Raw genomic sequence first — 12,677 nt, forward strand, 5'->3', positions numbered from 1 at the left:
TGTCTTCGGTTGACTAGCCAATTCTCGACCCAGCCAATTACGTTGCGCTGCATCCATGCCTCGTTACTTACTGAATGAGCAAAAGTCGCGGAACTTCATTATTACCACCAACACTACTCTAATTTCATCAACGTATTTTGTCACATCCTCAAACTTTTCAAGAAGGATTGTGATGCATGACCTGCTCCTCCTCATGATGCCTATCTCTAACCAATCTGAGGTTCTCCGAGTTATCATAAATCTGTCTCTCGGAAGTGTCTCCAATAATTTGAACACCACAGACATAACATTTACTGGTCTATAATTATCAGCATTATCATTTTACCCTTTGTTGAACATGGGAATGGTGTTTGCAACCGACAACCATTTGACACTACGCCATTGGACAGCGAGGATTCGAAGATTTGTGCCAAAGGCCCAATCTCTTCCCTCACTTCCCTTAGAAACCTCGGGCATATCCCGTCCGGTGGATGGGATTTGTCTATCCTCGATATTTTCAAAATTTGCTGCACATCATTCTTCCTAAAATCAATCTTTTATTTCATGTACGACTATTTCAAACTCTCCTCACAAAAGTGAATGTCCCACTAAGTAATGAATAGTGAAGCAAATTATTCACTAATGTCTAACACTACATCTTCTGACTCCACGTGGAAGCTCCCTTCCTGTCGGAATCATTCGTGGGAGTACTCCTGGGAACAAAAAAAATTGTATTTCGCGCCAGCTCGCTCCGGTTTCCAAAATTATCAATCTCATCTGGAATAGTCAGAATTGCAGGGCTGTTTTTAAATCTCTCATTTATGTGGACTGACATGGTTGATTTAATCAGGTGTCTTAGGGTCTGAATGCCAGTTTCTCCAACATAACCAATCTTGTCAGGAAGGCACCAAAAGTATTGCCCACACCAATTGGATGGGTTGGCAGTGGATGCTTTAGTCAAAGGATAATAAAGGTTTCATTCGCTGTGATCAGAAGGATCTTTGGGCAAGAGATTGTTGAGTGCAGTTGGCTGCTCCCCCCTGAAAAGTACAGTTGTGTGGCCTTGCATTATGAGTCAGCTGTGTAATGTTGGAGCAATGGGATATGTCTTAACACGCATCATAGTTTTATGTAGGATACCTTTACACCGAAGCTCAAGATTTCCTTCACCTGTTTGCTCACCCGAGTGGGCAAGTATTCTCCTCCTGGAGCCAATATACCAACCACTGCAACGAACAGCTGGGACTGACAATCGGAAGTGGCAGAGACAAACCATTATAAATGCCGGAGGAAACATCACAGAAGCGCTTCATAGGAGGCTCCCAGGCACTGAGGATGTCACCTAGACAGGGACGAAACGTCTGCAATACAAATTCCCAGCTCGGCGAACAGAACCACAACATCTTCCACTCCTATTTGAACCTGTTGGCATTCCCAAGAATTGGGCAAATTAGAAATAGTGTTGGAAATTGTCGACAATGATAGCATTGAGGGCCTGACCGAGAGCAATACTGAGCACGTCGAATATAGAACAGTCCTCCCTGTAAACCTGTTGGCCTTTGGTTTTCTAATATCGCAGGGGGGTGACATTTGTGCTGTTATTGTTGCCGAATGCTGTACCCCCTACCAAATAATTCCGAAAATCTATCCGATTTCGTGAATCACAGAAATTACGAAATTACGCTCTTGTTTTAATTCAGGATAGCTTTTGAACTCGCCTGGCTGGATAAAAGGGGAACTTCCACGCACTGGGATCGTCACCTTTGCTATCATATTCCGGATACTTCACATCCTACCGAGAATTACAGGTTGTTGTTGTGCGCAGTTTGCTCCTCCCACATTTTTTAGTCCAAATCCAGTGATCATCTACTGGACTCAACCCCATCACGATTCCTCCGATGAGAAAATATATATAAGTATGCTCCCTTTTCCAGAAGGAAGTGCGCTCCCTATATTGGATGAATCAGTATTGTAAACTTAGATTTTAATCTGGAAGGTCAACAAGGAAGGGATTGTGGAAGCAGGAAAAAATTGACATACTGCTGCATGATCGGATACTTGGCCAAGATCGTAGGTAACCCGGCTCTCAGAATTGCAGCTGTCATCGAAACGTAATTCTGGAGATAAAGACTGACATTGTGTCATATTATTTGACGAATTATAGAGAGTGCATCTTACACTCCTAATCTGTCTGTCCTTGAGAAAAATCAAATTTAGAGAGAGAAATGGCACTGTGCTTATGGTTATGTTGAGTTATTGCATTCTACATTACTTGAGTGCGGAATGTAATCTAAGTAAAACAAGCAACGTTTTATGCATCATTGTATAAACATAGGCTGAGTGTTCAACTCGAGAAATTGTAGTAAGACAGTGAAGCCTGTGGCAGCCTTTCACGGGAAAAAAAAGAGGTTTCTTGAAACAAGTCTCAAAATTTCAGACGATCTAATTTCCTCGACTCCCATAATAAGGAACCTCTCGTTCCTGCCTCACTTCTTGACAGCACACCCAAACCAAACCATAATTCATAAACCAGTCCATAATATTCAGCCATTTTAACTGCTGATCCTGCCGTTGTCACTCTGCTCTTCCTCGTGAGTTCTCACTGCCTCTAGAAGTAAATATTTCAATGGCTCCGAAACCGTCGGCTCCGTTAAGAGTTACATATATGAATTTTTTTAATGTCTGTACTCATCTGTCAGCATTGTTTTGTTTGTTCCTGTCACATTCTATGTATGTTTAACCTGGTCCCTCCTTGGATTCAGATATGGTCTCTTCTATTTCTGCCACCAGCTCATGTGCATTTAAGAGAGCTTCCTTCACTTCAACAGACTCTCAAGATACTCCTGTAATAACACCTTATGAGTTCTACCTACCAGTTCTGATTGGATCGACGAACCCCATAGTCACTGGCCACCGTGCTGTTTTAGTCGTTTTCTCAAATTACATGAACAAGACTTCTGCTTCCTTTCTATCAAATTCAGACAATGCTTGGATATATATATTAGACCGATTCCAACCAAGCCTTTCACTACGATGGGTTTGTTCATCCACACTCTCTTCCTCACGATGTGTACCCTACAATCTTTTAAGCCAATTCCTTAATTTCAAGGTCTCTCTATTTCTACCTTTCATCTCTCTGTTTTTCATCCTTCACAAGTTTTACCTCTTTCTTCAGCTCAGTCTTTCATCTCATTGTCTTTATGGTCGGCTTTTAACCGTAACTGAAATTGTATCATTTCATTTTCGTCTTTATGTTGCCTCGTCTGCAATTGAATTCTTGCCGTTTCCAAAGATTTAGTTGACGTTACCAGCAAATTTAACAAACAAGTTATTTTTATTATCACTTATCTTTTTTCTCATAGACGAAGCTGCGTCTACTGCATCCTTGTGCAGAGAATTCCAATGATTCACTACTCTCTGGGAAAACCAGTTCGTCCCCTTCACTGTCTTAAATTTTACTCCCCCTAACCTTGAGGCTATGTATCGAGTTCTAGTCTCACCCACCAGCGGAAACAATTTTCTTGCCTTATTCTGAACAATCCCTTCCATAACTTTATATGTTTCTGTAATGTCCCATCTATTCCATCTAAATTAGAGCGAGTACTGCCTAAGGCGGCTCAAACTTCCCTGATAGGGTGATCCTCTTATCTCTGGAATCAGTCTGGTGAACCTCCTTTGAAAAGCCTCCAAGGCCACTATGTCCTTCCTCAAATAATGAGACCAGAACTGCAGAAAATATTGAGAGTGCGACCTCACCATCTCTGTGTGCAACTGCAGCAGAAACTCCCTCTAGCAACGAAGCCAATATTCCGTTTATCTCCTGATTACCTGTTGTATCTGCGAATCAGCTTTTAGGGATTCATGTACAATCACCTCTACGTCGCTGCGCACAGCAGTATGCTTCAATCGTTCACAATTTAAATAATGCGCTGGCTTACTATCATTACTTTCAAAGTGAACAACGTTTCTTTCACCAATATTGTACTCCACATGCTAAACCCTAGCTCACTCACTTAATCGAAATCTCTCTGCAGCCCCACCACATCCTTTGCACAGTTTGCTATTCCACTCAATTTAGTGACATTAGCAAAGTTGGATACGTTTCACTCGATATCCACTTCCACATAATTGATGTATACAATGACCTTTTTTGGCCTGACCACTGATTCCTGCGACACCCTGGTGAAGACCGATCTCCAATCAGTGAGACAAACATTTACTGCACCTCTCTGCTCTCTATTGATTGACAAATCTTCCATCCATGCTTGTAAATTCCCCACAACTACATGCATTTGTATCTTATGAATGGGTATTTTATGCAGCATCTTATCAAATGCCGTGTGTATGGCCAAGGTGACAACATCCAACTGTTCTCCCTCATCCACCGTCTTTGTTACATCCTTAAAGACCTTCCAGTAGACTTGTCACGAACGACCTTCCCTTCTTGTATTGATGCTACGTTCTGCCCGATGGACCCTTTTTTCTAGATGTCTCACTATTTCCTGTTTGAAAGTGCACTCCAAAATTTTCCCAACTAGAAATAGATAGGAGGTTTCGCTCAGATGGTTAGAGAGTGCTGTAATAACGCCAAGGTCGTAGCTTTTCGCAGCGGAATGCGGCGGGAGCTGGGAGGAAGTTCAGACAGAGCGCAAAGCCGGTCGGGAAGGTAAGTGATTACTATATAAAGAACTTACCTCGACGCCAACGGTCTTTTCGCAGCCGAGAGCGGCGGGAGCTGGGCGGAAGTTCAGACGGAGCGCAAAGGCGGTCGGGAAGGTAAGTGATTGCAGTTGGAGTGGGTGTGTTCTAAACCCCAGGTCCTACAAAGTAGGGTCTCCCTCCCTCCCTCTTCCTCTAACCTTAATTAAGAGTCCACAGACGGGACACAAAAAGAGGGTCTAAAGAAGTTTAGATCGAAGAGTGAGGCTTCAGCTCAGGAATCTTTGACAAGGAGGTTGAGTGAAGTGATTACACCACAGTTGAAGAGGGTGAAGACATGACTGCACAGCTCGTTCAGTGCGCTACGTGCTTGATGTGGGAGCTCAACGACTCTGGTGTGTCTGGCTCATATATGTGTAGAAAATGTGTGCACATTCAGCAATTGACCGAGCATATTGCAAAGCTGACGAAAAGACGCGAAGACCTTAGGCTCATCCGAGAGAACGAGATCTTTCTGGACAAGACCTTCAGCGATGTTATTACACCAATCATGCAAGAAGAGAGCAGAAGAGAGCAGACGATGAGGAAGGCGGAGAGGAGACAGGTGCAAGAGACCCCGGGAGAAGTACCTGTCAGGAACAAGTTGAAGCTTTTGGAAACAGAGACTGATGACACTGCCAGTTCGCAAGGCGGCCAAGTTTGTCAATAAAAAGTTGCCGCAGAGGCAGAGCGGAAGAGTCGGACATCTCACAGAGCCGTGGTAATCGGGGACTCCATCGTGAGAGGAACTGACCGGGGTTTTTATGGCAGCAGACGGGATTTAAGGATGGTGTGTTGCCTTCCTGGTGCTAGAGTGAAAGACATCGCGGACAGAGTGCAGGAAATCCTCAAGGATGAGGGTGAAGAGCCAGAGGTGGTGGTATATGTCGGCAGAAATGATGTCGGGAAGAGGAGGAGGAACATACTACAGCGAGACTTCGGTGAACTAGGAAGAAGGCTGAAAAGCAGGACGTCCAAGGTGGTTATCTCCGGTTTGCTTCCAGTTCCTCGTGCTGGTGTGGCCAGAAACAGGGAGATAATGGACTTGAACGTGTGGTTGGGGAACTGGTGCAGGAGTCAAGGATTGAAGTTCTTGGATCACTGGGGTATATTTTATATTACTAGGAACAAAGAAATGGCAGAGGAATTAAATGGGTACTTCAGATCTGTGTTCACTGGAGAAGACACAAGCAATCTCCCTGAGGTAACAGTGGCTGAAGGACCTGAACTGAAGGGAATTTATGTTTGCCAGGATTTGGTGTTGGAGAGACTGTTAGGTCTGAAGGTTGATAAGTCTCCGGGGCCTGATGGTCTGCTTCCCAGGTTACTGAAGGAGGTGGCTAGGGAAATCGTGGATGCGTTAGTGATTATTTTCCAGAGTGCAATAGATTCGGGGTCGGTTCCTGAGGATTGGAGGGTGGCTAATGTTATAACACTTTTTAAGAAAGGTGGGCGAGAGAAAGCAGGAAATTATAGACCAGTTAGTCTGACCTCAGTGGTGAGAAAGATGCTGGAGTCTATTATAAAGGATGAAATTACTGCACATCTGGATAGTAGTAACAGGATAGGACAGAGTCAGCATGGATTTATGAAGGGGAAATCATGCTTGAAAATCTTCTTGAAATTTTTGAGGATGTAACTCTGAAGTTGGACGAGGGAGATCCAGTAGATGAAGTGTACCTGGACTTTCTGAAAGCTTTTGATGAAGTCCCACACAGGAGGTTAGTGAGTAAAATTAGGGCGCATGGTATTGGGAGCAAAGTACTAGATTGGATTGAAAATAGGTTGGATAATAGGAAACAAAGGGTAGTGATAAACGGCTCCATTTCAGAATGGCAGGCAGTGACCAGTGGGGTACCGCAGGAATCCGTGCTGGGACCGCAGCTATTTACAATATATGTTAATGCTATAGAAGATGGTATCAGCAATAACATTAGCAAATTTGCTGATGATAGAAAGCTGGGTGGCAGGGTGAAATTAGATGAGGATGTTAGGAGATTACAGGGTGACCTGGACAAGTTAAGTGAGTGGGCAGATGCATGGCAGATGCAGTTTAATGTGGATAAATGTATGGTTATCCACTTTGGTGGCAACAACAGGAAGGCAGACTACTACCTCAATGGAATCAATTTATGTAAAGGGGCAGTTCAGAGAGATCTGGGTGTTCTTGTACACCAGTCAATGAAGGCAAGCATGCAGGGACAGCAGGTAGTGAAGAAGGCTAAGAGCATGCTGGCCTTCATAACAAGAGGAATTGAGTATAGAAGCAAAGAGGTGCTTCTGCAGCTGTACAGGGCCCAGGTGAGACCACACCTGGAGTACTGTGTGCAATTCCGGTCTCCAAATTTGAGAAAAGACATTCTGGCTATTGAGGGAGTGCAGCGTAGATTCACGAGGTCAATTCCTGGAATGTCAGGATTACCTTACACTGAAAGACTGAAGCGACTGGGCTTGTATACCCTTGAGTTTCGAAGACTGAGAGGGGATCTGACTGAGACGTATAAGATTATGAAAGGATTGGACATTCTGGCAGTAGGAAACATATTTCCACTGATGGGTGCGTGCCGAACCAGAGGACGCAGCTTAAAAATACGGTGTAGACCATTTAGGACAGAGCTCAGGAGAAACTTCTTCACCCAGAGAGTGGTGGCTGTGTGGAATGCTCTGCCCCAGAGGCAGTGGAGGCCCACTCTCTGGATTCATTTAAAAAAGAGTTGGATAGAGCTCTCAAAGATAGTGGAATCAAGGGTTATGGAGATAAGGCAGGAACAGAATACTGATTCGGAATGATCAGCCATGATTATATTGAATGGCGGTGCAGGCTTGAAGGGCTGAATGGCCTACTCTTGCACTTATTGTCTATTGTCTATTGTCTATTAACTCCTTATACTGACCAGGTGTGTCATTGGGATTTGCAAGTCATGGGTTCACACTTGCAGGGTATGTGTTTGAGGAAGAACGGTCACGCAGTCGTTCGCAATGCTGCCGCACAAAACCAGGGGTCCGGATTCGATTCCATACGCGGACTATCTGTGTGCACTTTACACATTCTCACCGTATCTACGTGGGGTTCATCTGGGTTCCCTGGTTTTCTTCCAGAATTCTAAAAGGTGAAGGTTAGGTGAATTAGCCAAGCTGAATTGTCCATAGTGTTCAAGGATGTGTAGATTAGATGCATTAGTCAGGGGTAAATATCAGGCAATAAGGTAAGGCAATGGAGCTGAGTGGGTTTCTCTTCAGAGGGTCCGAGTGGACGTGTTGGCCCTAAGGGTCTGTTTACACACTGTCGAGATTCTAAGTTCTAAAATGCTAATCTAACTGCCTTTAATTTACCTGCCTTTTACCTAATCACTTTTTTAAAACAGCAACATGCCATTCGCTGTCTTCCAGTCCACTGCGAGCAGCCAATGAATCCGGCAAATTAACATTAACGCTTCAATTACATTTCCACCATTCCTTTCAGCAACCTGGATGGATTATAGGGGACTTAACGATCGTCCGACCCTCACGTTTGCTGAACTTTACTCCTATAGTGAGAACATTTGAATTGATAACCTGATCTCCCATCATACCTTAACACCATTCTTTGGCATGTGAGACATATTCTCCACTGTGAAGACTGACGGAAAATAGTTATTCAAAGCCTTGCCCATTTCATCGTTGCCCAACGTTAATTCCCATTTCGGCTCCTGCAATGGCCCGAACTCTACTTTAGCCAGCCTTTTATGTTTTCATAATTATAAAAACTTTCCTACCTGACTATTTACTCTGTGTTGGTTCGCATTTATCGTCTATCTTTCCTTTCTTTATTGCTTGCGTCGTGCTTTTATTTTGTTGCTTTTTAATTTATTTTAACCAATCTTCCCGTTTCCTCCTACAGTACTATTGGCTACTTTGTAAGCCTGAGCTGTTAGTTGGCTGCCTTCTTTTAAATCCATGTTTAGAACATAGAGTATAGAGTAGTACCCTACAGTACAAGCCTTTCGGCCCTTGAAGAGGTGCCAATATTTTATCCTGCTCTAAGTTCAAACTAACCTACTGTGACGATGATGCACGTTTGACAAGGTTATGCTGTCCTTGGATTTTTTTTTTCATTTCAGAGAGGTCGGAAAGGCACAGACTCAGAAGCATCCAAGTTTGAAAGATGTTTGAACCAATTTGATTATCGCACACAAATTCTGCCTCATGGCAAATGGTTATCAAGATTAGAAAAGAACACTTGTGCAATGAAAGATGGACGTCCATTTCTACCAGCTCAGCATTTTTCTCAGATTTTATTTATTTTTGTCAAAATGGCTATTCACTGAAAGCAGTCGAGCGTGCAGATTTTGCAAGCTGATGGACCCAAATATGTCGGTTATCGCTGAATATTTCTTTGACATCTCTCCTGTAATACATTGCACTCCATGGCACCTTTTGTAACAAGGACTATTTATGGGGATTCTTGCAATTATTTTTGTCATCGTCATTAAGTTGAGGTGGTCTGTTGGGTTTTTGGATAGTGTATTATGTTTTTTTTTCGTGTCTCATTCGGTAACATTCTAAATAAATATGATTTTGTTTCAAACTAAGTGGTTCAATCATCTGTATTACTCCTGCAATATCTGTGTTACACCCACTTAAAACAACGAGCAAAGATACGGTCTGGGCTTATTTCTTGAAATGTTTCAATGCGGTCTGTTCTGGTCCATAACACTACATACCGGACATTTTACGATTATCCATACGCCTGTGCAAAATTGCTCCAATGTCCCGAATGTACCTGACTCGACTGCCACTGCTGGCAGTGCATTTTCCCCATCCACCACACTCTGTGTAAAGAAACAATATCTGATGTCTATCCTATACCATTTTTCCAATCAACTTTAACTTATGCCAACTTGTGATTGCCATTTTCGAACTGGGAAAATGACTATTTACTCGATTTATGAAGGTCATCATCTTGTGCATCTCTCTCCAACGTTCCTCTTAATACATGCCCTCCATTCCAGGGAGCATCCAGGTAAATCTCCTCTGTACTCTATCTTAAGTTTCCACATCCTTCCTATGATGAGGAGACCATAACTGAACACCATATTGCAAGGATAGACTAACCAGAGTTTTATAGAGCTACAGCATAGCCTTGCGGCTCTTAAACTTAATCCCTCGGCTGAAGAAACCAACGCACCATATGCCTTGTTAACAACCCTATCAATTTGGATGGAAACGTTGCGGGACCGATAGATCTGGACCCCAAGATTCATCTTCTCCTCTACACAGCCAAGAATCTAAGATTCAACCCTGTAAGCTACAATCCAGTTCGACCTTTCAAAATGAACTACTTCACATGTTTCCAAGTTAAACACCATCTTCCACTTTTCAACAACATCTGCATTCTGTCAATGTCCTGTTGCAATCTACAACAGCACTCCACATTCACCACAACGCCAACAACTTTAATGTCATCCTCAAAATTACTGATGCACCCTTCCATTTACTCATTCAAGACATTTATACAAATCACAAAAAACAGAGGTCCCAGAACCGATCTCTTTGAAACACCAAAGATCACCGAGCACACGGCTGAATACTCAATATCCATAGAACATTACCACAGGCTGTCTTTTATGTCCCAGTCAATTTTGCACCCCGACAGCTAGATTTCCCTGTATCCCTTGCCTCCAAACTTTCTCAATAAGCCTACCATGAGGAACCTCATCAACTGTGTGGCTGAATTGCAGATGCATCTCAGACACTGCTCGATATTCGTCATTGTGTTTTGTTGCATACTCAAAGAATAAACTTGCGAGGAATGACGTGCCCATCACAAGGGCATGCAAACTATGTCTTATCAAACTAAGTTTTCCCAAATACTCATAAACCCTGCCTATCAGAATCCTCTCCTACACTTTTGCCAGCAGATTTTGTATTGCAGGCAAGCTGGCCTGCAATACACAATGTCATCCATAATCATTTTCTTGAATAAGAGAATATCATATCCACCCTCCAAACTTCTGATAATACACCAGTGGATTGTGAGGACGCGAAGACCTTCGCCAAGTATGCAACACTTCCCTTACATTCCGTAGAAAACTTGTATATATGCCATCTTGCCCAGGTAACTTATCTGTCCTCATCAATTCAAGGCTGACCCATCCTCCCCTTGCTGTCCTTATTTCGAACAGGAGTATACTTTCCTTCAACGCTGTGAAAAGATCTTATTATATTTCCTCAACTGTTACTCAAATCTACTACAACATAACTTGTGTCCCTAGTGCAATTTAACCAGCTCCTTCCTCATCCCATTATAGTATCCCTTGTTTAAGCAAAACACCCTGATTTTTAGTGATATTATTTCAATGCCCATTTGTGTCCGAAGTTCGACCATATTGTGAGCACCGTTTCCGAGAGGATTCCTAAATGCAATATCATTCTATTTTCCTGTCTGGTTACAGAGGACCAGGTCTAAGATTTCATGCTCTCTTGAATGTTCGGTAACATGCTGTTCAAGATTGTTATCATGGATATGTTACTTTCACTCGTCTTAATACTGCCTCAACAGACCTGATTTGGTCAATCAGTGTACATGTTGAACACCTGCATGACTGTTGCCGTTCCATTCATACCTGCGTCAGTTACTTCTTGATTGATTGCCTGTGCTATTATTGGGTCGGCGGCAGAATCATCCGAAGGTGACTTCTTTCTTTTACTATTCCTGATCTCCACCCAAATGAATTCAACATATTTCTCATACACCTGTGTCGTCTCTCCCTATTGCCCGAATCCCATTCTTAATTAAGAGTGTGACACCATCTCCCATTGTCCTGCCTGTCTTTGCTGATTACAAGATACCCTTGGATATTTAGTTCCGAGCCATCATCTTGCTTCAACCACGTTTCTGTAATGGTAATCCTTTGTAGAGACTTGCGCAAGTTCATTGAATTTATTCTGAATACTACGGGCATTCCGAATGCTGCCGTTTTACTCATTGTTGCTGTCGAATCGAGCTAGTCTTTGGAACTATTTTGTCACCCAATTTTACTTTTATTTCTTTTCTTACTTTTGCTTTGGTCTCAGCATTGCTTCCTTCTGCCTTTCTGCGTGGACTCACGTCGTTTTACCATTTTTGACGAACCTTCCTCAAAGTCTTTCTGTTTGTTACATCTGCCATCCAACCAAACAAGGAATCTTCTCACCTGATGCTATGTTTCACAAAAACCTTACCCCCGGCCAACCTTGTTTCAAGCTTCCCCAGGAGCTCTAGAAAACCTCCCGGCAAGGATAGTCGTCCCCTTCGAGTTCAGGTGTAACCCAACTCTTTCGTACATTTCAAAGTTTCTTCGTTCTAATGTTGCACAAATCGGAAATCCTGTCCTGCACTCCGCATCACCTCTTCAGCCGAGCATTTGCCTGACAAATCTTCTTATTCTTTCCCTCACTGGCATGTGGCATAGCGAGAACACCAGCGTTTACTATTCTTGTGGTGCTTCTTTTTCGCCTCCTTCCTCACTACTTAAATTCAGTTGCCATGCCGTCATGCATTTTCCTAACTGTCTCACCTTAACCATGACTTCTTGCTGCCCACGCTCCCCCGACACAGAAATGCAACAAGCTGTGCCTGCATGTTTTGATGCCTCCGCCAATGACACTGTCCATCACTTTGCTGAGAATAACTTTTGCCGAATGAGAGATTTGATGTCGCTGGATGGGATAGTTATTTTGCCTTGTGTTATTCAAAAGAGGCCACATGCGGGAAAATTTCCAGATTGTCATGTCGCTGCCAGTGATGCGTGGTGTATTAAGTGTCTGCTTTTCCATCTTACATGCAACAGCTTTGCGTATTTGATACTGGAGACCGTGAAGTGATGGCAAATTTTCTAGTCGGATCACCAAATGCATGATGATTGGCTGGTGGAGGCTCGGACTATCTCTTCACTGTCAATACACGACCAGCAAACTCATGTTCTGTGGATTCACCATCGAATCTTATAATGGTTATCATATTCAAATAGTTTAATGAA

General features: G+C 43.1%; 1 protein-coding gene across 1 annotated transcript in view; it reads left to right on the plus strand.

Moving 5' to 3' along the window:
- The first annotated feature begins 4,541 nt into the window (after positions 1-4,541).
- The window catches only part of LOC148138215 (uncharacterized), a 103,690-nt gene continuing 95,554 nt past the window's right edge, over positions 4,542-12,677 (plus strand). The window contains exon 1 of the mRNA XM_087981887.1: positions 4,542-4,645. Coding sequence (XP_087838013.1) covers positions 4,542-4,645 — 104 coding nt within the window. The remainder of the gene's footprint in view (positions 4,646-12,677) is intronic.

This window comes from Chiloscyllium plagiosum, unplaced genomic scaffold, assembly GCF_037043375.1.
Source record: "Chiloscyllium plagiosum isolate Xiang-an unplaced genomic scaffold, Cpla_swu_hap1 HiC_scaffold_41, whole genome shotgun sequence".
NCBI lineage: Eukaryota > Metazoa > Chordata > Chondrichthyes > Orectolobiformes > Hemiscylliidae > Chiloscyllium > Chiloscyllium plagiosum.